This window comes from Amblyraja radiata, chromosome 19, assembly GCF_010909765.2.
Source record: "Amblyraja radiata isolate CabotCenter1 chromosome 19, sAmbRad1.1.pri, whole genome shotgun sequence".
NCBI classification, from domain to species: Eukaryota; Metazoa; Chordata; class Chondrichthyes; order Rajiformes; family Rajidae; genus Amblyraja; species Amblyraja radiata.
In genome coordinates, this window is record NC_045974.1 from 24981833 (window position 1) to 25006665 (window position 24833).

General features: G+C 44.0%; 1 protein-coding gene across 9 annotated transcripts in view; it reads right to left on the bottom strand.

The window, feature by feature from the left end:
* srgap1 (SLIT-ROBO Rho GTPase activating protein 1) overlaps window positions 1–9493 on the bottom strand; it is a 159219-nt gene extending 149726 nt beyond the window's left edge. For all 9 annotated transcript variants that reach the window (XM_033038086.1, XM_033038085.1, XM_033038084.1 and 6 more), the window contains exon 1: window positions 8821–9493. In XM_033038086.1, coding sequence (XP_032893977.1) covers window positions 8821–8887 — 67 coding nt within the window. In that variant the 5' untranslated portion in view covers window positions 8888–9493. The remainder of the gene's footprint in view (window positions 1–8820) is intronic.
* Window positions 9494–24833: the final 15340 nt, after the last annotated feature.

The following is a 24833-nucleotide window of genomic DNA, read 5'->3' on the forward strand; positions in this document are numbered from 1 at the left end:
CATAATTCTCCGTGCCTTTCATCCGCAGTGTATGTAACATGCGAAGGTCTGTGCAGCCCACGTGCCGTCGAGGATGCTCCAAGCCGTCAATTTCCAGGGTACTGAAGGCAGCTGAAATTCTGCCTTTGCAGCACTGCGCATGCGCGGCGCAAGTTTCTTGGCGGGTTTTTCCAAACATGGATTGCCATTATCTTAAGAGTATCTTTAAGAAACAAAGGGAGAAGAATGGAGTTTGTGTACAAATGACGTGGTAAGTAGATTTCTTGGTGCTATATGTTTTTAAATACCGTATTTCTCAGCAATGAAGATGCTATTTTTTACCTAAAAATAAGGCATGAAAATTTACATGCGTCTTGGAAGCCGAAGTTGGAAGGTTGTTAGCCAAGAAAGATAGACTTGGCTATCCCTCAGTACAGCAACATCAAGAACGATGTGGTTGTACTGAGGGATAGCCAAGTCTATCCCTCATTGCTGGCAGCTGATGGGAAGCGGCTTTAAAGGCCAACGCCACTAGGGAGGGGAGAGTCCCTTTCACAGTGTGTGAGGAGTCTGGCCCGGGGTAAAGTTGCGGGGAGGGCAGGAGCGTTGAGAAGGAGGGGGTTGGGGATCATGACAGCAACTCACTTGCCGCGACGCTCCGGGCGCGGAGCCATCGCATTGTGGCCGGGGGGGAGAAGTAGCTTGGGTGGCTGTGAGCGGCCGCCACCTCAGCTCCTTCTGCCGGTCCCCGCTCACCTCTGGCAGTGCTCTCCGTCTGAAAGCCTCTCTCCTGCCGCACTCACGTCAGCTGCTTCCCACAAATCCTTAATTTCCGACAGCGCGATCAAGTGACCAATTGAGGTTACTCGGCTGTCGGAATTTAAGGATTTGCAGGAAGCGGCTGACATGAGTGAAGCCAGCGAGCGGCAGGTGAGAGATGTTCAGACAGAGGTGAGCTGGCCGGCAGAAGGTGCTGAGGTGGCGTCCGCTGTCCGGTCCCGGTGGCCGCTCTCAGCAACCCGAGCTACTTCCCTCCCCGGCCACAATGCGGTGGCTCCGCGCCCGGAGCGCCGCGATAGCGGTGAGTGAGTGAGTTACTCGCATGATCCCCTCCTTCTCAATGCTCCTGCCCTCCCCGCAACTTTACCTCTGGCACAGACTCCCCACACGCTGTGATAGGAACTCGCCCCCCAATTGGTCCCTTGAACAAGTATTGCGATTCAATAAGGTCACAACTGATTCAACTTCTCCCGGTGTGCTCCTGTTTTTCCCACTATCTCTCCACCTGCCGTCACCCTCCACCCCCCACCCATCCAGTAATTCAGAATGATGGAGATTTGGAAGCCTTGGGCAAATTGTTTTCTTTATTTTTATTTTTTTGAACGTGAGAAATTCTATGTCCCACCAGCGTTCTTTCAAAATTTAGCGACAAAATGGTGGTGCGTTTTCATTGCCGGAAAAGACAGTACTTTATTAAGAGATTTGGCTTTTGAAGACTTTATAAAAGTCGACTGAGAGAACAATCTGCGCATGCGTGGTTTAAAATTTACCCTGAGTAATTACTCACGGCACGTGCCTGGTAGAGCCACTGCCTCACAGTGCCAGAGACCCGGTTTCGACCTGACCTCAGGTGCTATCTGTGTGGAGTTTGCATGTTCTCCCTGTGACCGCGTTGGTTTCCTCCGGGTGCTCCGGCTTCCTCCCACATCCCCAAGACGTGCGGGTTTGTAGGCTAATTGGCCCTCTGTTATAAGTGCTCCGTGTGTGTGGGGAATGGATGAGAAAGTGGGACAACATAGAACTAGCATGAATGGGTGATCGATGGTTGGCGTGGACCCGGTGGGCTGTTGGGCCAGTTTCTATGCTGTGTCTTTAAAAATAAATTGGAAGGTGAAGGAAGACACCTACTTATGCATCGCAAGCTCTGCAACTCTATACAATACCGGCAACATTTGATTTAATATTTAAAAAATAGACGTTTTGAGTGAACATTGTTACCCCAAATATAAAGATCAGAATCAATTCAAGTTGACACATGTCACCTAGGGCCTGTACTTATTCATCAGTCATCAGTAAATCTGCACTCCACCTCTCCCATTCACAGGAAGCTCCACAGTAAGCTCCCAGTATATTGTTCTAGACTGGAAGAAATAAAATAAATTCCTCATGTGTGCAAGCAATGTTTGGAAATTAAAATCAATTCAAGTTGCATTAATTGGTGCGGTAAGGTATATACGCACGATGACATTTATGTTTGCAGCAGCATCACAGGTACATCTAGAACGCACGCCATCTTGAATAAAACCAACTTGAACAATACAAGATGGTGCTGGAAACATGGTGATGCTTGTGTACTGCCTCAGTCTAATCTATTACTCCTACACTCTTGTTCTCAAGTACGGTTAAGCTTATGTGTATAATAAGATTGTTATTGAACTGTGTGTAAACACAAAATGTCACTTTTCCTCGGTACATGTGACAATGATGTACTATTGATTAAACTTGGACACAAGCAACACACAAAGACAAATTGTACATCAATTCTGCTGGATAGTAAAAAAACTGTGCTAAAAATAAGACATGGATGCAAAACACAATCAGAAAACAAGTTCATGGTGATGTAAGAATAGTCTGTATTGTTCCTGTGCCAAGGTAGGATTAGGGTTGTGCAGGTCGGTTCAATAACCTGATGGCAGTTACATAGGTACAGCAGATTTAGGTTTAAGATTACTATTGTCACGTATACCGAGGTACAGTGAAAAGCTTTGCTTTGCAAAGCTATCCAAACAGATCAGATATACTATACATAGATACAATCAGTTCAAACTCGTAGAATAAATGGAACAAAGGGGAAGATCTAGAGTGCATAGTACAGTTCTCAGCGTTGTAGTGTTTTCTAGATTTGAGGATACAGCACAGAAACAGGCCCTTCGGCCCATCAGGTCCACACCAACCAATCTGCTTGTCAATCAGTCTCCCTGAAAAAGCGCCCCGACCCGAAATGTCACCTATCCATGTTCTCCAGAGAAGTTGCCTGGCCCGCTGAGTTACTCCAGCACTTTGTGTTCTTTGCTGTTTGTCAGCTGCTTTGTCCAACACCAGCCTCTCCTCGTTACTCTGGGGCAGACTCAATAACAACTTGCACCACAGGCCTGTCAATAACTCTCCACTTCCACTGACAGGAGCCTGAGAGTTTCATCTATTCACTTTCTCTCTCCGGCCTCTACCTCCCACAAAGCGAAGGGCAGCAGTGTGAATGCCAAGCTCATTTTAGGGGACTAAATGCAGGCGGAATCTGCGGTATGCAGTCTGTCCAACCAGCCGCTCGTTCAGCTCATCGAGTGGCCGGTGGGTGGTTACTGGGCAAGCAGTTTCAGTAGTTTGCACAATTATACCGCGATAATATTGTCACAGAGTGATAGAGACATTGATTATCCGGCCACTTTTGGACCAGCACCTCCTTAAATCCGGACAAAATTACGAGAGCGCACATGAAATCCCTCCCGACATAGCCGACTTCCAGGGACGAATTTGCGGGTCGGTATCTCGGCCCCCCGGCGGCCTCCACAGACCAGTAGTGTTGGACTCCTCTCGGAGGTCGTGACCTCTGATGGTGCGGTTAAACGGATAATCCAGAAAGGCTCCGTAAACCAAGTGTGTCGGTGGACCTGTACTCAGTCTGTGCAGAGGAACTACATCCTTGGAGATGGGAACTGCCTTGAGTGGCAAGACATGGATCTACAAAGGGGTAGTCTCCACTGTTAGGTAACCACCAACAGCCCTCCTTCCTCCTCCACACCCCTTTCTTTCATCCTCCTTCCTCCTCCTCCCCCTCCACCCCCCCTCCCAGGACTTGTACCTATTTTTACCTCCCCTACAGGCCTTCCTCTGGCTTCACAATTCAGAACTCTTCAATTTTTTTTATCTCACACCTTTTCTTTTCTTATTTCTGGCCTTTGTCCAACCATCTGCTCATCATCATTGGTTGTGTCCACCTATTACCTGCTATGCTTAGTCCTACGCCTCCTCTCTCCCTCTTGCCTTCTTTCCCCCCCCCCCCTTCCCCCCCCTCCCCCCCCCACCGCCCCATCAGTCTGAAGAAGGGTCCCAGCGCAAAACGTCACCTATCCATGTGCAGGAAGGAACTTCAGTTGCTGGTTTATACTGAAGATAGCCACAAAATGCTGGAATAACTCAGCAGGTCAGGCAGCATCTCTACAGAAAAGGAATAGGTGACATTTCGGGTCAGGACCCTTCCTCAGATGGAGAGTCAGCAGAGAGGGAAACTAGAGACATGAAGAGGTGCAAGGAAAAAATGAATGAAAGGTATGCAAAAGGACAAATCAAAGATAGCAATGATGACCAAGGACAGATGGAGCCCACAAAGGTCCTATCCATGTTACCCGGGATGCTGCCTGACCCGCTGAGTTACTCCAGCACTGTGTCTCTTTTTATTTGGTAAACCAGCATCTGCAGTTCCTTGCTTCCACAAGGGGTTAACAGTTCCACCGTGAAGGAACATTTCTCAGAGTTAATGCAACTCTTCCTTTTCATGAATCACGCACATGGTAATGCACAAAGTGTCAGTCTTACTGACAGCACCTTCCCAGGATATGAATCACAATTACGATTTAAAAAGCCTGCAGGACACATCTCTGCTGAAACTATTTCCCAGATGTCCAATTTCACAATGCAATCATCATCGTTTCCTGGAAGTTTACACCCTGGAAACAGTTATCATGTTTACACTGGCTTCATAATTTCATATGCAGCTTTCAAAAAAAATCCCAACCATCTGTGATGCCATATACAAGTCTGTATTTAAAAAAAAAAGGCTTTTAACACCCTTTTCTCGGGATGACTTGAATGGTGGGATCCAGCGGCTGAAAAGATTTCTGGGGTATTTTCCTTTTTAGGTTGAGACATAGATGACTTCAGCCATATCAAAGAGAGTTCAGATATCTACAGCCTCCCAGCTTCTGACCCCCCCCTCCTCCTTACCTCTTTCAAGTCAAGTCAAGAGAGATTGTCATGTCCCAGATAGGACAATGAAATTCTTGCTTTGCATTAGCACAACGGAATATAATAGGCACGAATACAGAACATATCAGTGTGTCCATACACCATTATATAAATATATACACACATCAATAAATTAGCAGATAAAGTGCAAATAAACAGATAATGGTCTATTAGTGTTCAGAGATTTGTTTCAGTTGAGTTTAATAGCCTGATGGCTGTGGGGAAGTAGCTGTTTCTGAACCTGGATGTTGCAGTTTTCAGGCTCCTGTACCTTCTACCTGAAGGTAGCGGGGAGATGAGTGTGTGGCCAGGATGGTGTGGGTCCTTGATGATACTGCCAGCTTTGAGGCAGAGACTGCGATAGATCCCCTCGATGGTAGGGAGGTCAGAGCCGATGATGGACTGGGCAGTGTTTACTACTTTTTGTAGTCTTTTCCGCTCCTGGGTGCTCAAGTTGCCGAATCAAGCCATGATGCAACAGGTCAGCTTTGCACTGACTATCGCCCCTCCACACTCCACTCAACAGGCAGAGTTGTGGACGCAGCCCAGACCATCACGCAAACCAGCGTCCCTTGCATTGACTCCATCTACACCTCACGCTGCTACGGCAAGGCCAGCAGCATAATCAAAGGACCAGTCTCACCCCTGGTCACTCCCTCTTCTCCCCTCTCCCATCAGGCAAAGATACAGAAGTTTGAAAATGCACACCTCCAGATTCAGGGACAGTTTCTTCCCAGCTGTCAACAGCCAACTGAACCATCCTATCACCCACTGGAGTATGGTCCTGACCTTCCATCTACCTCACTGGAGACCTTGGGTGCAGGAGGCAATTCGGCCCTTCGAGCCAGCACCACCATTTAATATGATCATGGCTGATCATCTAAAATCAGTAACTGCTGTTCCTGCTTTTCCCCCATATCCCTTGATTCCTTTAGCCCTAAGAGCTAAATCTAACTCTCTTGAAAACATCCAGTGAATTGGCCCCCACTGCCTTCTGGGGCAGGGAATTCTTTCATCATATGTCAGTCCCGCCATCCTGGGAATTAACCTGGTGAACCTACACCTTTAGTGCACTTTACCTTGCACTAAATGCTGTACCCTTTATCTTTACTCTACGGACAGCTTGATGGTAATCATGTATAATCTTTTCTTTGACTGGATAGTACGCAACAAAAAAAGCTTTTCACTGTATATGGGTACACGTGACAATAATAAATTAAACTAAAGGGAAGATAGAGAGAAAGAGTGCAAAATATAGTTATCAGCATTGTAGCGTTGTAATACATGTGACAATAATAAACTAAGTCTTAATTCTGAGGCAGGGTCCCAACCCGAAACATCTACCACATCTTTGCCTCCGCTGATGCTGCCCGACCTGCTGGGTTTGTCGGGCAGCTTGATTTGTACTTGAGTTTTAGTCGACATTGAGAAATTCAATGAGGAAAGATGAGCACTGTTTCCGGAACAAATTTAACCAAAGTCTGTAAACGTACAGGAGACTCCAGAGTGTAAACTGAGCTCCAACTTCACTGAGTAAAGATGGCAATAGCTAGACAGTACCAACTCACGGTGTCTGCGGGCAGTTTAGAACGATGTTTCACCCCAACAGCAGAACTTTCTGCCTGATCAAAGCTACTGAAGTCAGAAACTCCAAATATTTAAACAGTAGATAGACACAAAGTGCTGGAGTGATGCAACGGGTCAGGCTGCATCTCTGGGGAACATGGATTAGTCAGGTGGACTTGCAGAGGGCGAAACAGAGTTAGTGTTTCAGGCCAGTGACCATTCATTGGGTTTATAGTTTTTAGTTTTAGAGATGCAGCTCGGAAACAGGCCCTTCGGTCCACCTCCCACACTAAGCAGGTCAGAATGACCCAAGTGTTGAAGCCCTGTGGAACACTGAACGAGACTGGTTTATACTAACGCTCAAGTATAATGAAGTCACCTGTCCTACTTCTTAAGTGATCTCATTTTAATCTTGATCGGAGTATATATTTATTAAGTTAATTCCAAAATGCAACGCGATACAACGCCGGAAAGCAAAAAGCAAACGAGAAGACTTCAGCTCCAACGAGCAGCTCATCAATTCCATTCTTGGCTGCAAAACGCGTTGTAAAATGATTTGCAACTCTTGGATGCTATTTAAAGCCTAATTCGCCAACAATTCAACATTGCACTGCAATACTCGGTTAGCTCGCCTGGCGAGGGGGAGAACGAGTTCTGTAATTGTAATTGAACCGTTCGAGGTCGCCAGCAAACACGGATCCATCCCCTCCACTCCTCCCTCTAGGTCGATGTGAAGAAAATGGAAATCGCAACATTAACTCATTCTTAGTCATTCATTGTAACTTGCCACATTTATATTAGATTTTGTTTTCAGTTTTAGAGATACAGCATGAAAACAGGCCCATTGATCACCCGGTCACTACTAATTCTATGTTAGACCATTTCCACTCCCTACACACTAGGACAATTTTACAATTAACCTGCACATGGGAGGAAACCTGAGTACCAAGAGAAAACCCGTGCTGTCATAGGGAGAATGTGCAAACTCCACACAAACAGCATCGGGGTCAGGATCGAACCCGGGTTTCTGGCGCTGCGCAGCTCTGCTGCCCAAGGCCTCGTCTTGAAGCAGTTACTGCCCGTAGTACTAAAGATTATAGAGGAGCTCCTCTATAATCTTTACGTAGTACTATTTGAAGATATACACAAAATGTTGGAGTAACTCAGCGGGTCAGGCAGCATCTCTGGAGAATATGTGACGTTTCGGGTCGAGACCCTTCTTCAGACAGATAGTACTATTTAGGAATGTATATTAGATGCATTTAGTGAGTTACTGCTGTAATTAATTCAAGGGACTTGAGTTATTATTGTCTGATGAGTTTCCACGCTCCCCGTGTCATTTCCCCCTGGTGGGACGAGTAGGGGTGGGAAGGGCAGGGCTTCAACTCCGGCTCCCGCCTCCCAACTTTGACCGTGGACCATCGCCAAACTTTTCCGCGGCCGCTTTTGGGATCATTTTCTGCCGCCTGCAGAAAATAATCTGAAGATAGATGTGACGGATAAAATTGACTTTTGACTTTGAGATAAAACAGCATCTGCTGACCCTTCCAATGCAAATAATCTGAGCAGCGTGGAAAGAAAAAAATATCTCCCGGGAGTTTCTCTCCAAGTGTCCCCTCCCTCATCTCGCCGTGCACTTGTTCACACATCCCGCTTGGGGAGGGGTGATTGATTTTGAAGTTGAATAATTGTAAGCATTATAAAAGTGGCGCAGCTGGTGTTGTTGCTGCCTCACAGCGCCAGAGACCCGGGTTCGATCCTGGCCTCGGGTGCTGTCTGTTTGCGTGGAGTTTGCGCGACCTTCCTGTCACCGAATGGCTTTGCTCGGATTTCCTCCCACATCCCAAAAGACGTGCGGGTCTGTAGGTTACTTGGCCCTCTGTAAATTGCCCCAAGTGTGTAGAGAGTGGGTGAGAACGTGGGGTAACAGGGGTGATCGATGGTCAGCGTGGACTCGGTGGGCCGAAGGGCCTGTTTCCATGCTGTATCTCTCAACCAAACCCGGGTAACAGGGCCGGTCCCCACAACTCGAACCAATGCCACACGTCACATGAAATCGATTCTCCCGTTTGAAATGGAAACCCTCACCACAAGCCGACCTCGAATTTCACCAACCATTCCTTTAAACGCCTGTCTACATTTTAATAGTATTTTTCGTGCAAAAACATTTGAAAAAACGAGCCATCCACTTTCACATCCGTAACCCTTTACAGGGCAAAAAAAATGAAGCGTCAATAAAGGTGACACCCTTACCTTTCACTTGTGTTTCATATTCGGTTACAATCTCTTTATCCTTCTTGTACCTGGTGGGGGTTGACATTTTTTCCCCCTAGTCTTTCCTTTAATCCCTTTTTAAACCCCCCCTTTTGCTCCGCCGTCCTTTCTATTAACGTCCAGGAGATGTTGGCATGCAGTTTTCTGGTTGAAACCGATTCGGATCCGTCACCCAAGGGGGAGAGAAGACAGGTAGGTAGGTAGGTAGGTAGGCAACACCCGGCGATCAACACCAATCCATCCCCAGGTTGCAAGAACACTGGAGAAGTTTGCACAGCATTGTTCGGATTTTGGCAGAAAAATCAGCAAGGTTTCGTTTCCATCGGCTGGAAACTCTGCAATGTAGCCGCTGGTGACAATGTATCCGCGGTGACAGACCAGTATATCTCTCTCGCTCTCAGCCCTTTAAACCTCGCTTTACATGATCCTGCAGCGCTTAATATTTTTTTACTATTTGATTTGTTTCTCAAAGGGGTGAAGTCTGCGCAAAATAAACCTTCCAAATTAATCGGGGCTTTTGCAAATATTGAAATGCAAACGATTTATTGCAGCGGCGCAGTTGCTGTGCGTTGCATTTAGCAGCCCAAAAGTTTGTCGCTACCGAGTTCGCGACTCTCGCCAGCTCCAAAGGCAGGCAACTGACTCACCCCAACGCGATGGCGGAAGTCTGCATCCTTCTCTCGCCCCGCCCCCGCCCCTCCGGGCGTGATTGACGTCGGCGGCGGCCAACCACGCGTTCCATTGCCCGGGCAACGTTCGAAAATAGAATGCCGGAGGGAGACGTCGGGGAGGAGGTGGGCGGGGCCTCGGTGCAGCCAGCTCGGGCTCGCCAGGGGCAGAAAATACAGGCGAGCTTCAATAAAATGAGACAAAAGGAGAGCGAAATGCAACAGGGTCTGAGGCTCCAACAACTTTTTATTCTCCTGGGGATTGCTGAAACATCTGCAATATATGTGTCTGGCTAATGCAGATGCATTTTGCAACCACTTATTTTAAGTGCAACTTTATAACATGTAGTAAGAGAATGCCAAAGTAAAATGGACAAGTTGACATTTAGTGTGAGTGCACATTAAGTAGTGAATCGTTGATTATTATTCGGTGGCGTTTGCATTGTTTGGATTGCTGATGTTCATTGATGAGTTTTTTTCCTTTCGCCTTTTTTTCAACCAGTTAGTTTCTTTGTCCAGAGATATTTCAGGCAAGGAGTTAAGGACATCTAATTGGGGGGGTATGTTTTTAAATGCATCCGTTTTCTGGCTTCAGCCGCGACAGCTTTGACCTGAGCCGCAGTTACAACCCCCCACAAGCATTAGGTTTCAGTTATATTCTTGCCACGGTTTTTTTTACGCCCTTGCTGTCTTGCATTCCCAAATGAAATTAATTGTTTCCAAGGGTTGTGGGAGGCGTTTGGAACATTGTTTCGGCCAAGGCGCTTTGTTTGCGGAAATGCCATAGAAACAAGCTTACGATGTGGTGCGCACAGAGGAAATAATAACCACGCTATTGTATTTAAAAAATCCCTTCCAGCTGCACGTTTTCTTTGAACAAGCGAGCGAGTTCACACGTAAAACCTGAATGCTTGTATCTTTTTTCTCCCCAGTATCTGCACTATTGTTGCATCTCCCACGTTATTGTTGCAGTGATAAAATTTTGAAGAGCAAGAAAAAGAATTAAATGTCCATTTTTAGGGCCAAAACATTACAGCTGCGGTGGTCCTTTGTATAGTTACGTGGCTGTCTCAATTTGGAGAAACTTGTCGGAACTGCAAAAGGGGAGGGGGAGATACGCCAAGCCACATGGAGCTCTAGTCTCGGGTTGCAGTGGCCATTACGGGCTTGCTATAGACATGGAGCGACTTAATGCGCAGCAAACATCACCCAACAACGCTGAATCATTGTGCATTATTAAACCCAGCTCATCTTCACATTTATATCAATTAAGGATTACAATCATATTTTTCCCTTTTGATCTTGCATCTCAAAGATACCATTTTTTTCCTGCAACAGTCCAAATTTAATTTGTGCCAACGTCATATTGTCCAGAGTACTCCCCAACAGACATATAGAGTCTGAAGAAGGGTTCCGACCCAAATCGTCACCCATCCTTTTTCTCCAGAGATGCTGCCTGGCCGGTACTTTGTGCCTCTCTTTGGTATAAACCAGCATCTGCAATTCCTTGTTTCTACAAATTCAGAGAGTGTTTTATTGTCATATGTGGCGCATGGTAGGCACAGCGGTGAAGTTGCTGCCTTGCAGTGCCAGAGACCCGGGTTCAATCCTGACTACAGTTCTGTCTGTACAGAGTTTGTACCGTCTCCCGCGTGGGTTTTCTCCGGGAGCTCCGGTTTCCTCCCACACACCAAAGACGTTTTTGGCTTCGGTAAAAATTGTAAATTGTCCCCAATGCGTAGGATAGTGCTGGGTATCACTGGTCGGTGCAGACTCCAGCCGAAGGGCCTGTTTCCGCACTGTATCTTTAAACTTAACTAAACTTAAATAAACTAAATGTACCCAAATGGAACAATGAAATTGTTACTTGCAGCAGCACAACATGATTGTAAGCGCCGTACTCGATAGATAATATAACAAACTGACGTTAATCAAAGAATTCCATAAATAAAAAAAAACAATTTGTGCAAATTAAAATAAAACAAAGCCCTAGTCCCTAGTACAATCAAGGCAGTTGGTAGTTCGTAGTGTTCAAAAGAGAGAGTTACAGTAGGGCACGGAAACAGGCATTTCAACCTACCAAGTCCACACTAACCATCAACTCGCCCCTTACACAAACAACACATCAATCTCTAGACAATAGACAATGGGTGCAGGAGTAGGCTATTTTGCCCCTTGAGCCAGCATCGCCATTCAATGTGATCATGGCTGATCATCCATAATCAGTACCCCGTTCCTGCCTTCTCCCCATATCCCTTGACTCCACCGTCTTTAAGAGCTCTGTCTAGCTCTCTCTTGAAAGCATCCAGAGAACCAGCTTCCACCGCCCTCTGAGGCAGAGAATTCCACAGACTCATTATTCTCTGTGTGAAAAAAAAGTTTTTCCTCATCTCCATTCTAAATGGCTCACCATTTATTCTTAAACTGTGGACCCTGGTTCTGGACTACCCCAACATCGGGAACATGTTTCCTGCAAAATCCATTTAATTTTAAATGTCTTCATATTTCCATCACTGTCCCCACTCACCTCATTAGGGTACAATAACAGCAGCCAGTTAACTTACCAACCTTCAGGATGTGGGAGTAAACTGGAGAAACCCAGGCAGAATGTGCAAACTCCATGCAGGCAGCACCTGAGGTCAGGATCAAAACCAGGTCTCTGGATCTGTGAGGCAGCAGCTCAAATTTAATCTTTTTCTTAAGTCAGTTTCCTCATTAAGGAAGTACAATTGTTGTTCACGGTCCCACATTTAGGTTTTGGAATCATTAACGCTTCCCTGCAGAAAACCCAGAATGTATAAAATCCAAGTTATTATTTGATAACATTTCAAGCACAATGTGGCTCAGTAATTTCAGTTCAAACATTGGCACGGAACAGCCACCAGCGTACAGGTCTTTGCTTTTTTTCCTAATATAATGAAGCTATTCTGTTTAAAAAAAGACACAATGTGCCGGAGTAACTCAACGGGTTAGGCAGCAAACCTAGAGAACTTGGATAGGTGGCGTTTCAGGTTGGAACCCTTCTTCAGAATTAGATGCCCCATCTAAGCTAGTCCCATTTGCCCGCATTTGCCTCATATCCCACTATACCGTTCCTATCCGTGTACCTGTCAAAGTGTCTTTTAGATGTTGTTATTACAATACAGTACAATACAATACAATACGGTTTATTGTGCCTGCTTCAACTGTCTCTTCAGGCAGCTCGTTCCATATACTCACCCTGAGTGAAAAAGTTGCCCAACGAGTTCCTCTGATATCTTTCCCCTATCACCTTAAACCTATGTCCGCTGGTTCTTAATTCCCCTACCTTGGGTAAAAGACTGTGCATTAACCCTATCAATTCCATCCTGATTTTATACACTTCTGTAAGATCACCCCTCATCCTCCTGTGCTCCAAGGAATAGAGTCCTGGCCTGGTTAACCTCTCCCTAGAGCTTGGGCTCCTACCCTATGTCTTTTTCCCTCCACAGATGCTGCCTGACCCACCAAGTTCCTCCAACAGTCTGCTCTTTTGCTCAAGATTCCAGCGTCTGTTGTCTACCAAACAAAACTGAAGATGGGACGCGAAAAGCTGAAGTAACTCAGCGGGTCAGGCAGCATCTCTGGAGAAAAGGAATAGGTGACCAAGGACTCAATTTGACTTTTAGCGTTCACTTCACGAGAGAGAGGTAGAGTGGTTCAGGACTGGAATTGTTTGGGAAGGCAGATGAATGAATGATCACCCAGAGGAGGATGAAAGATATGTAAGAGGTTGGAGAATGAAGAATCCAGAGTCCTCAAAGAGTAGGGAAATACATATGACAATTAACTGCACTTGACTCTTCAACATCTCTCCTGAGTGAAATAATACGATCACAGTTGTGTCAGCTAGGCTCAGTTTGCATTTCTCCCACACAACTTGGCAAAGTAATCTAAGTCGACATATTGGTGTAGGACTTCAAACATAATGATCAGAGACACTCTGAGTCACACTCCTGTACTCAAGTGAACAGAAAAATAATAAACCAGTGGATTCTCCAGGTGCTTTGGCCAATATTCAGCCCACAGCAACGTGGATTCAATTAACAGTCTGAAGAAGGGTCACGACCTGAAACGTCACCTATCCATTTTCTCCATGATGTTGCCTGGCCTGCTGAGTTACTCCAGCACTTTTGTGTTTTGCTCAAGATTCCAGCATCTGCAATTCCTTCTGTGCCTTTCTCTTAAATTAACTGTAGTCTAATTTACATTGCATTGTCACGTGTACCGAGGTACCGTGAAAAGCTTTTGTTGCGTGCTAACCAGTCAGTGGAAAGACAATACATGATTACAATCGAGCCATCCACAGTGTACAGATATGCGATAAAGAGACTAACGTTTAGTGCAAGATATGGTCCAGTAAAGTCTGATGAAAGAGTCCGCGAGTCTTCAAAACTTTAGATACTAGCTCTGGTTGTTGGTAGGATGATTCAACAACTGATAACAGCTGGGAAGACACTATCTCTGAATATGGAGGTGTGCGTATTCACACTTCTATACTTATTGCCTGATGGGAGCATTGAGAAGATGAAGTGACCAGAGTGAGACTGGTTCTTGATTATGCTGGTGGCCTTGATGAGGAAGCATGAAGTGTAGATGGAGTCAATGGAAGGGAGGTTGGTTTCTGTGATGGTCTGGTCTGCGACCACAACTCTCTGCTATTTGCTATAGTAATCTATATAATTAAAAGTCTCATCTTGACCACTTCCTGTCTGCGCTGTATATTGATTTTTAGAAAAAACGCTACCCTGTATCAATGTGATTTTTGGCCATCTTACTCACAGTCTTCCTCCGCTGAGCCAGCCGCGAGGATTTTTCTCATCGATTAAAAATAAAAAAGTTATGAGTGTTTAAAAAACCTTGAGATCAGCTGATTGGTCCTCTCGTCTATCAATCACCGCGATGAAGGTAACACCCCTTCTGGGGGGGGGGGGGGGGCAGGACTATGAAACCCCGGATGCCTGGACGTGAGTCAGTCACCCTGCAAGATCGCGAGGGAGAGGCCACAACTGTCATTCTAAGCTGTGAATCAACTGAACTGTGACTCTGCAATGTACTTGCAATAAATGATTTGTTAGCCCTTAATGACAAGTGCAATACTTAATTGGAAATGAAATGACAATGCCTTGAGTTGTTTGGCCTGCTGCCCTGCCTGTGCTTGAAACTGCAATGCTTTATTAGGTCCGACTGTGTTTGGAAGGAATAAATGCTTTATTAGATCCGACTGTGTTTGGAAGGAATAAATGCTTTATTAGGTCCAACTGTGTTTAGTCCAAAAGTCACAATCATTTTGTGATTTCCCCTTAGTGGACAGGTCGCCCTGATTGCGTAATTTCCGGTGAGTGCAGAGGTCACGCTGATTGCGTAATTTCCGGTATGTGCAGAAGTCACGCTGATTGCGTAAGTTCCACTGATTGCGGAAGCCCCACAGTGGAGAGCCCGCGCTCAGCCGTGTGAGTAGATTCAAGAAAGTTTACTATCATATATATGGTGTGTGAGTCAGTGTATGTGAGTGTGTATTTGTGTGTGTGTATGTGAGCGTGTGAGTATGTGTGAGTATGTGTGTGTGTGTCAGTCTGTGAGTGTGTGTGTGTATGTGTGAGTGTATGTGTGTGTGTGAGTATGTGTGCGTGTGTGAGGTCACAACGGGTCGCACTTAGTCTAGTATATAGTAATATTGTAATCGTATTTTTGCTATTGATGAGATCTTGCAGAAATTGGCAACAATAAAATATCTGTACTGCAGAATTAGACCATTCACTCCATAGAATCTGATCCGCCATTTGATCAAGGCTGTCGTTTCTGTTTTTGTAGGCAATATTGTAGTCAATATTTTAGACAAATAGTGGTTCAGCGCTTCAGATTCAGCTTCAGGGCCTTTGCGGGAAAGCCTCTTTATAGTCTACTACAAACATAAATCAGCAGCACTACAAATTATCCTCCACTGCTGCAGTGTAGCAATTTATCTCCTCTCTCATACCTCCACAGCCACCCTTTGTATGGGATGGAAATTGCAATGGCATGGTTTTGCAGTAGCTGCCATTTATTCTCGTCAAGTATCATTCACAAATTCCTTGCAGCCAAAGGACAAAAGGGAATTTTTACTTCACTGTTCCACTTTGGATTAAAATCCAAGCCCAGCAATGAAAGATCAGTGAACAACCCATGATCCTAGAAAACTGATAAATTATGCCTGCCACCGGGAAGAAGATATAGGAGCCTGAAAACTGTAACGTTCAGTTTCAGGAGCAGCTTCTTCCCTACAACTATCAGGTTATTGAACAATACAATCTCTAAATAAGCTCAGAAACAACATACAGTAGACTTGAATTTGGTTTTGTCTTTTTGCACTATTATCGTTGTTTTTATTGAATGGGTGTGTATGCCTACACACACATATGTATATATATGTGTGTGCGTGTGTGTGTCTATCTATAGACACATTAATGGACATATATTCCAGATATTTCACATGTATAGACACACACACAAAAACGGTTCTATATGTATGTGTGTGTATGAATGAATATATTATATATTACACACACACACACACATAACCTTTTTTTCCAGTTTATTATATTGTTCCCAGAGTACTATGCTGACATGTTCTGTTGTGCTGCTGCAAGTCAGAATTTCATTGTTCTGTTTGGGACACACGACAATAAAACACTCTTGACCTGTATCTTGCATTATGCAGGAGCTGAATGCAGGGAGGTTCATGGGCGTTCATGGAGTGTGGGAATACATAGTCAGGAATGTACCTAAAGGAGCAATACCAAAACAATTTGTACTTTACCTCGTGCCTTAACAAGACAAATTGCCCCAGGGCACTTCATGGTCATGAAAACACACAGAAATATCCACAAATCTGTAGACATTAGGAAAGTTTGATGAAGGAGGCTAGTTTTAAATGATATCATAACGGAGAGATTGCAGATCTTAGGCACAAGACCTGCAGGTTGTGTCGAAAAGGAACTGCAGATGCTGGTATATACCGAAGATAGACACAAGGTGGTGGAGTAACTCAGAGGGACAGGCAGCTCCTCTGGAGAAAAAGTATGGATGACATTTTAGACATTTTAGGTCGCACGGAGAACGTACAAACTCCACATGCAGACACCACTCGATGTCAGGACCGAACCCAGGTTTCTGGCGCTGTAAGGCAGCAGTTCTACCAGCTGCGCCACTGTGCTGCCGATGGTTTGTTTAAAAGCAGCGTTGTCATTTATCCTGTGAAGAAAGGAATGGAGTTTATATTTCAAGGTGATAACTTTTCTGATGATTATTGACCTGAATCATTCATTACCTGTGTTTTTGTTTACGTCTCTGCAGAAGTTGCCTGGTCAGGGGAGTATTCCCTGATAATAATAAATCTGATCAGTTCAGATTTCCAGCATCATTTGTTTTGTTTTTTTGTGTATTATTTGTAACAATTTATAACAATCAGAGAAAGAAAGGGGTTTTGAATAAAGGTGATCAAACCAAAATGCTAACTCTTATTTTCTTCTCTCAGCACTGATGTTGTTTGACCTGCTGAGAACACACAGCAGGTTTTCTATTTTTCAAAGGAAGCTTTTGTTTCCTCCTTTAGATCAGACCATAATGTAACAGTAACATGCAAACCGAAAACTTCCTGGTGATGTCTGAACGGGACAAAATATTGGTTAACCACATTTAATATATACACCACAGAACTCTATCTTGGGAACAGAGACACAGAATGCTGGAGTAAATCAGCGGGACAGGCAGCATCTCTGGATAGAAGGAATGGGAACAATGCACAGTAGAAAATCACAAAAGTAACATTAGTAATGAAAGGTTAAAGCTGGAAATTATGGCAAATTGAGCCTTTTAGCTTAAATTTTTTTTTTAGTTTTGTTTATTATTGTCACGTGTGCTGAGGTACAGTGAAAAGCTTTTCTGTTGCGTGCTATCCTCCAGTCAAAGGAAATACTATACATGATTACAATCAACCCATTCACAGTGTACAGTTACAGGATAAAGTGTATATTATTTAGTTCAAGATAAAGTCTGGTTAAAAATAGTTCAAAGGGTCTTCAATGAGGTAAATGGAAGGTCAGGGCCGCTCTCTAGCTGGTGAGAAGATGGTTCAGTTGTCTGATAACAGCTTGGAAGAAATTGTTCCTGAATCTAGATTTTGCACTGGAATAGAGATTTATTTTTCTGAGTAATAAAAGAGAAAGATTATTGTCATTAATTGGGGAGGAGGAAGAGGTTATGATGAAGAAATTGAGTCAGAAATATCTCAAGTCTTGGGTGGAAAAAGTCTGACAAAATGTTTTTCGTAAAGAGGATATTTTTTTTGACTGGAAGTGTTTTACAACAAGTGAGAAACATTTCCCCAGGAAGAGGTCACTTAGTCTTATGTCTGGAGCTCATTTGGCTTATGTTTAGGTTTATTATTGTCATGTGTACCGAGGTACAGTGAAAATCCTTTTGTTTGCATGCTACACAATCAAATCAGATAATGGGGGTGGCACGGTGACGCAGAGGTAGAGTTGTAGCCTTACAGTGCCAGAGATCCAGGTTCAATCCTGACTATGGGTGCTGTCTGTACGGAGTTTGCATGTTCTCCCTGTGACTGCATGGGTTTTCTCTGGGAGTTCTGTTTTTTCCCCACTCCAAAGACATACAGGTTTGTAGGTTAATTGGCTTGGTTAAATTGTAAATTGTCCCTTGTGTGTGTTGGATAGTGTTAGTGTGCGGGGATCGCTGGTCGGCGTGGACTTGGTGGGCCGAAGGGTCTGCTTCTGCGCTGTATCGCTAAATTAGACCAAACTAATTAAAATACCATACTTGAATACCAACAAACCAAACACAAGATCAACAGGTAAAGTAAAGAGAAAAAATAACAAAGTGCAGAATATAGTTTCTCATTCTGTAGCATGACAATTCCAGAGAAAAAAAATACAGTGTTCGCAGTGAGGTCGTATGGAAAATCAGGAGTGTATGGAAGGACTGTTCTTAAGTCTGATAACAGGGGAAGATTTGGAGAGGTCTAGACTGAACTATAACTGAACTTCATATAGCTACCTTTGCCTCAATACTCCTGTCTCTCAATACTTTTGATTGATAAAAGGAATGGTAATAAAATGGAACCGCATTTGAAAAGGATTTGGAGGAACCATCGGAAATATAAAGGGTGCAAGGGCAGTACAAGGATGAATAATTAAAGTAAATGACTCTGAATGAAGGGTTTGCTCTCATAAAGGGCAAATCAGCTCCCTGTGGTCACATTACTGATTCTAAATCTCATTCTTTCATCTTGATAATAATGCACCAAAATCCAGTAAGAGGCAGTTGTCCCAGCAGCATTACATACATTTGAGTATGGTGGTTGTTACTGAAATAGTATATGGAGACTTAGATCATTGCTCTGGAATATGCGTTGGAATCCCATAATAGCACCCGGTGAATCTAAATTTGTCATTAAATAGATTTAGAATAAAGAGCTCGTGAAAGACATCTAAGACCACGGAAGTATTGAAATGTAATAGTGTCCTTCAGGCAAGGGAACATGCTTGTCTCTGGAGGGGCCCGTAATTACTAAAGTCATTGAAGTTTTATCTGACCCCTGAAATGGCCCAGCTAACCATTCATGTTTTAGATTTAGAGATATAGTGTGGAAACAGGCCCTTCGGCCCAGCGATTACCCATACAGTAGCTTCAACCTATACACTAGGGGCAATTTACAGAAGCCAATTAACCTACAAACCTACATGTCTTTGTAATGTGAGAGGAAACCGGAGCACCCGGAGAAAACCCACGCGGTCACAGGGAGAGCATACAAACTCTGTACAGACAGCACCTGTAGTCAGGATCGAACCCAGGTCTCTAGCACGAGGCAGCTACTCTACCACTGCACCGTCCTAAGAGAAAATTAGGAATAAACAGTAACATTTGTGGTCTGTAGAAACAAGGAACTGCAAATGCTGGTTTACAAAAAATAGAGATACAAAGTGCTGGAGTAACTCAACAGGTTAAGCAGCATCCATGGAGAACATGGATAGGTGATGCTTTGGGTCAGGACCCTTTTTCAGACTGATTATAGTGGGGAGTGGCGGGAAGAAAGCTGGAAGAGAGGGACAGGATAAAGCAAGCAAGCAATAGGTCGATACAGATGAGGGGGTTATTCATAGGCAGATAGGTGGACAAAGGCCAGAGAAACTAAACACAGTTGTGCAACAAAAGGATTGAAGACTTGTGAATTGTGAGGGGAATTGAGAAACAGGTACAAGTCCAGGTGAGGCACAGGGGCGAGGGGAGAAAAAAGAGGGCGTGTGTGTGTGGGAGAAAGGGGAGGGGGGCGGGCTGTTAGAGATTACTTAAAATTGGAGCATTCAATATTCATTGCGTTGGGTTGTAGGCTACCCAAGTGGAATATGAGGTTTTGTTCTTCCAGTTTGTGTGTAGCCTCACTCTGGCAATAGAGGAGGTCTAGGACTGAAAGGTCAGTGTGGGAATGAGAAGGGGAGTTAAAATGTTTGGCAATCGAGAGATCCAGTAGGCCTTGGTGGACTGAGCGCAAGTATTCGGCAAACCATTTGTCGCCTTGTCAATGATGTCCTTTATCCTGTGAACAATAAAGTGTCCATTAACGTGAGGAAAAGATCGGCTGCCACCTACGATAGCTGGCCTCCAAGTGCGTTGTTGTGTACTTTGTGACATACAAGACATCACGTTTGTGCGGGGCAGTCAGGATGGACCTACAGGTCTTTTCCTGTCCTTCAGAACTTTGATGCATGTGTTGGAGATATTCCACATGACCAACAATGTGCAGGAAACTCCTCGGGAAATGAGTTCACATCCTTTAGTGTACAGAGTTCTTGGCCATTTGTTATGCCGCTGGTAACAGGGGCAATTCCTAATTTAGATGCATCTGTTCACTATCAACTTTGTATTTATAAATTTAACCCTTATTTTGGTAGCACAGTGGTAATGGAGCATAGAAATAAACAGTAATTATCACATTTAGCAAACAAGTTGACAAACTAAAAACACACACAACTTATAAATTATAGGTTTATTCCGGCCTAGTTACAATGCACATTTACTACATAATTGATTTTAAAAACAGTAGTACTTGTTATGGAAATTAAGAGGTAGATATCATTTTAATAGCTGAACAGACATTTGTACTAAAGACAGACACAAAATACTGGAGTAATTCAGCGAGTCAGGCAGCATCGCTGGAGAAAAAGAATAGGTGATGTTTTGGGTCTGAACCCTTCTTCAGACTGAAATGGTTCCGACTTGGAACATCCCCTATTGTTTTTCTCCAGGTAGGCTGCCTGCCCCGCTGAGTTACTCTAGAATCTTATGTCTATCTTTGGTGTAAACCAACACCTGCAGTTCCTACTTAGACGTTTGTACTAATTCAAAATGGCACCAAATTTAATGCACATTCTTAAACAGAATCACATTGCATGAATTGAGCCAGTTTAAATATTAGGAAGCCGTTCACTCTCGGTCAGAAACAAAAAGAGACGAGTTAGTTTTCAGACCAGGTTATTATTCTTAACAGTTTTTTTACAAATCATTAATCTAGTGGCTGCCTTGAATGATTTATTTTTGTAGCAAATTAGGAGTAAGATGCAGGAAATCGACTCTCATAAGTTGGCAGGAGATAAATGGCTTGCTCTTATTCCAAATATTTGTGTTTAAATGTTTTCAAGCACCCTGTGTTTGTCCCTTGTACCATTCCTCATGTACTGTGCACACATCAACCATTTAGAGCAGACCTCTGAAGGCTGCAGGCATCAGTCAACAGCGCCACCTATAGATCAGTAACAGCTGTGCCCAAACCTAGAGCAAATTCAGAATGCAGACACAAGGAACTGCAAATGCTGGTTTACCAAAAAAAAGACACAAAGTGCTGAAGTAACTCAGCGTGCCAGGTAGCATCCCTGGAGAACATGGATAAGTGATGTTTTGGGTTGGGCCCATTCTTCAGATAGACTGATTGACAAGCAGAAAACTAGTTATATTAAACAAAATCTATTAGAACGTTTAAGAAACATTTCGACAGATACATGGATAGGATAGGGTTAGAGGGATGTGGGCCAAATGCAGGCAGATGGGACTAACTATAGTTGGTTGGGGAAGATGTGCAAACAACAGGGATACAAGGAACTAGTCAGACGACTAGGGTGGGAGGGAAAGGAATTTTACAGAAATCAACATTCATACGACTGGGTTGTAAGCGGTCCAAGTGAAACATGAGATGTTGTTCCTCTGCCGAAGCGATGGTCCATTATGGACTCCACCCTTCCTGAGGTCATCTATTGCTAGTCCTGTTTTGTTCTGGCCTTCTCCATCTATCAGTCTGAAGAAGGATTCTGACCTTCTGATTCTGAAGGATTTGGTGAAGGAAACATCACATATTCCTATTCTCATGAGATGCTGCCTGACCCGCTGAGATCCTCGAGCTTTTTGTGTCCATCTTGAGGTGTTGTGTGCCTGAAATGCATTTCTTGATGAAATGTATTAGCTGATATTATTTCAATAGCCTGCTTGTTGCTTGACAATGTAAATGTCTGTTTTATCTCTCTTGATGATGGAATCAGACAGAGAAGGGTGGACACTGCCCGGTTCATCACAGGAACTGACCTCCCCACCACGGATGGGAGCTATAGGAGACATTGCCTCAAAAAGGCAGGCAACATCATCAAAGACCTACACCAGCCTAGCCATGCACACCATTGAGAAGAATGTACAGAAGCATGAAAACTGTGACCACCACATTCAAGAACAACTTCACCGCAACCATCAGGCTCTTGAATGCTGCACACCACTAACCATGATCTTAAGGGCCTGTCTCACTGCGGGGACCTAATTGGCGAGTTTAGAAGAGTTTGCTCTCAACTCATACTCACAGCATGATTGACACGAGGTCCTAGGTCTTTGCAACTCTCCTTCATGTTCGAGAGTAGTCCCCGCGTACTCAAGGCCTCAGTTAGGTCGCAGCGTTTTTTTTAGCATGTTGAAAAATGCCCGCGAGTAAGAAAAGATCGCCATGGAAAAAAATCAATATATTTTTTACTCTTAGGTTTAGTCGAATTAGGCCGTAGTAGGTCGGCATGTTATTCGTAGGTAATTGAAGGTAATCGAGGGTAGTCAAAGGTAATCGTAGATAGTCTTCAACGAGGTCGAAGGAGATCGTCTTCACTCTTCACTATTCGGTGTCCAATTTTCCCGAAGCTGGTCGAAGCTAGTCTTCAGCATAGTCGAAGGAGATCGAAGGAGGTCTTCAACATGACACTTTTTCAAACTCTCCTAAACTCTTCTACACTCGCAAATTAGTCCCTGCAGTGGGACAGGCCAACTATGATCTTCTATGGACTGTGCCTTTGGTTACACCCGCGACTTTGGCTTTGAATTATTATGGTCACCATACCAGAATTAGTTATTAATTTATATTATTGATTATTATATATTTATGTGTGTGGTACTGCATTAACAAGCCTGCTAAGCTACAGCAAGCACAAATCTCATTGTTCCATTGCCGGTACATATGACAATTAAATACTCTTGATTGTTGATGCAAGGATTCTATAATTGCCATCACCTTGATGAAAGCATTGCTATCAGACATTGCAGAAATACGAGTACACAAAATGCATTTCATCCTCTGGGAAGAGTTAATTGTTGTTTGGAAAATTCAGATTATTCTCACAATAACCAGAGAGAATAGAAATTTGGCCTCAAAGACTTAAACGTGCTCGATGAATCATTTCCAGCAGAAATTCTGCATTATTGCAATTGGCAAATTATAGACCGTTTCCGACTATTCTTCTCATTAGAAGAAATGAATGATTTACCAGACCACAGATGCTCTGTCCTCATCCCATCACTTACTTCCCCTCTGTGGCCTTTGTTAATGCATACATTGGGGAGTTCTTTAAACGAAAGGAAATGTTGATTAAACTGAAGCTAACATATTGATCAAAGTGGTTGAGAGTGGTAATCTTGAATAACTTTCAGTAGCAATTCCCTCCTGCAATAGAGCGAATAAGAGTGAATTCAATATTTTAAAAGACAAAATGATTGATGTTGAATGGGTGACCAGAACAGGAGGCCATAAAAGTTCTGGAGTAACTCAGCGGGTCAGGCAACATCCCTGGGGTCGGGACCGTACTTCAGACCAAGAACATAAAACTGCATCACAGTGGCGCGGCAGCAAAGTTGCTGATTACAATGCCAGCGACCCGGGTTCGATCCTGACTACTGGTGCTGTCTGTACGGAGTTTGTATGTTCTCCCCGTGACCACATGGATTCCTCTGGGTGCTCCGTTTTCCTCCCACACTTCAAAGACGTGCAGGTTTGAGGATTAATTGGTTTCTGTAAATTGTCCCCAGTGTGTGAGATAGAACTAGTGTATGGGTGATCGTTGGTCGGCACGGACCGAAGGGCCTGTTTCCACGCTGAATCTCTGAACTAAACTTTACAAAGGGGTGATCAGTTAACACTGAGGAACACAGAGGTTGGTAAATCTCTGGAATTTTCTACCCTGCATAGATGCAGAGGTTAGATCACTGGAGGGATTTTAAAATGAGGTAGATACATTTTTGAATGATCACAGATTTGAGAAGCATAATAAACTTCACAAATAGAGGCCTGGTGCAGATCAGTCATCGAGTCATGGAGCATGGAAACAGGCCCATCGGCCCAACTTGCCCACATCCATCAACACGTCCCATGTACACTAGTCCCTCCTGCATGCGTTTGGCTCCTATCCCTCCAAACCTGTCCTACATATGCACCTGTCTAAATGTTGCTTAAACATTGCGATAGTTCCTGCCTCAACTACCTCCTCTGGCAGCTTGTTCCATACACCCACCAACCTTTGTGTGAAAAACATTACCCCCTCAGGCTTCTAATAAATAAGTTCAGCACCCCCCCCCCCCCCTATGTCGTCTGGTTCTTGATTCCTCTACTCTGGGCAAAAGGCTCTGTGCATCTACACGATTTATTCCAACATTCACAAGATTAATTAGCGATGATCTTATTGAATGGAGAGGCAAGGTGACCTCTTCTTGCTATTTTTCTTGTAAAAGAAACACGTTAAATAACAATGGCATTTTATACTGCTTTAAGTAGAAAGAATGAATGAAAATTAACGCATAAAAAAGTCTAATGAGGCACAAAAACTCCAAAGATTAAACAATAAGCAATTATGTTGGCAGATGATAATTAATAAAGGTTAGTAATAAAAATATGTGCAGAGGAAAACGATGGTAGAAGCGTGGGATTTCATATGTCAAAAGCAATGTGCGTCATCT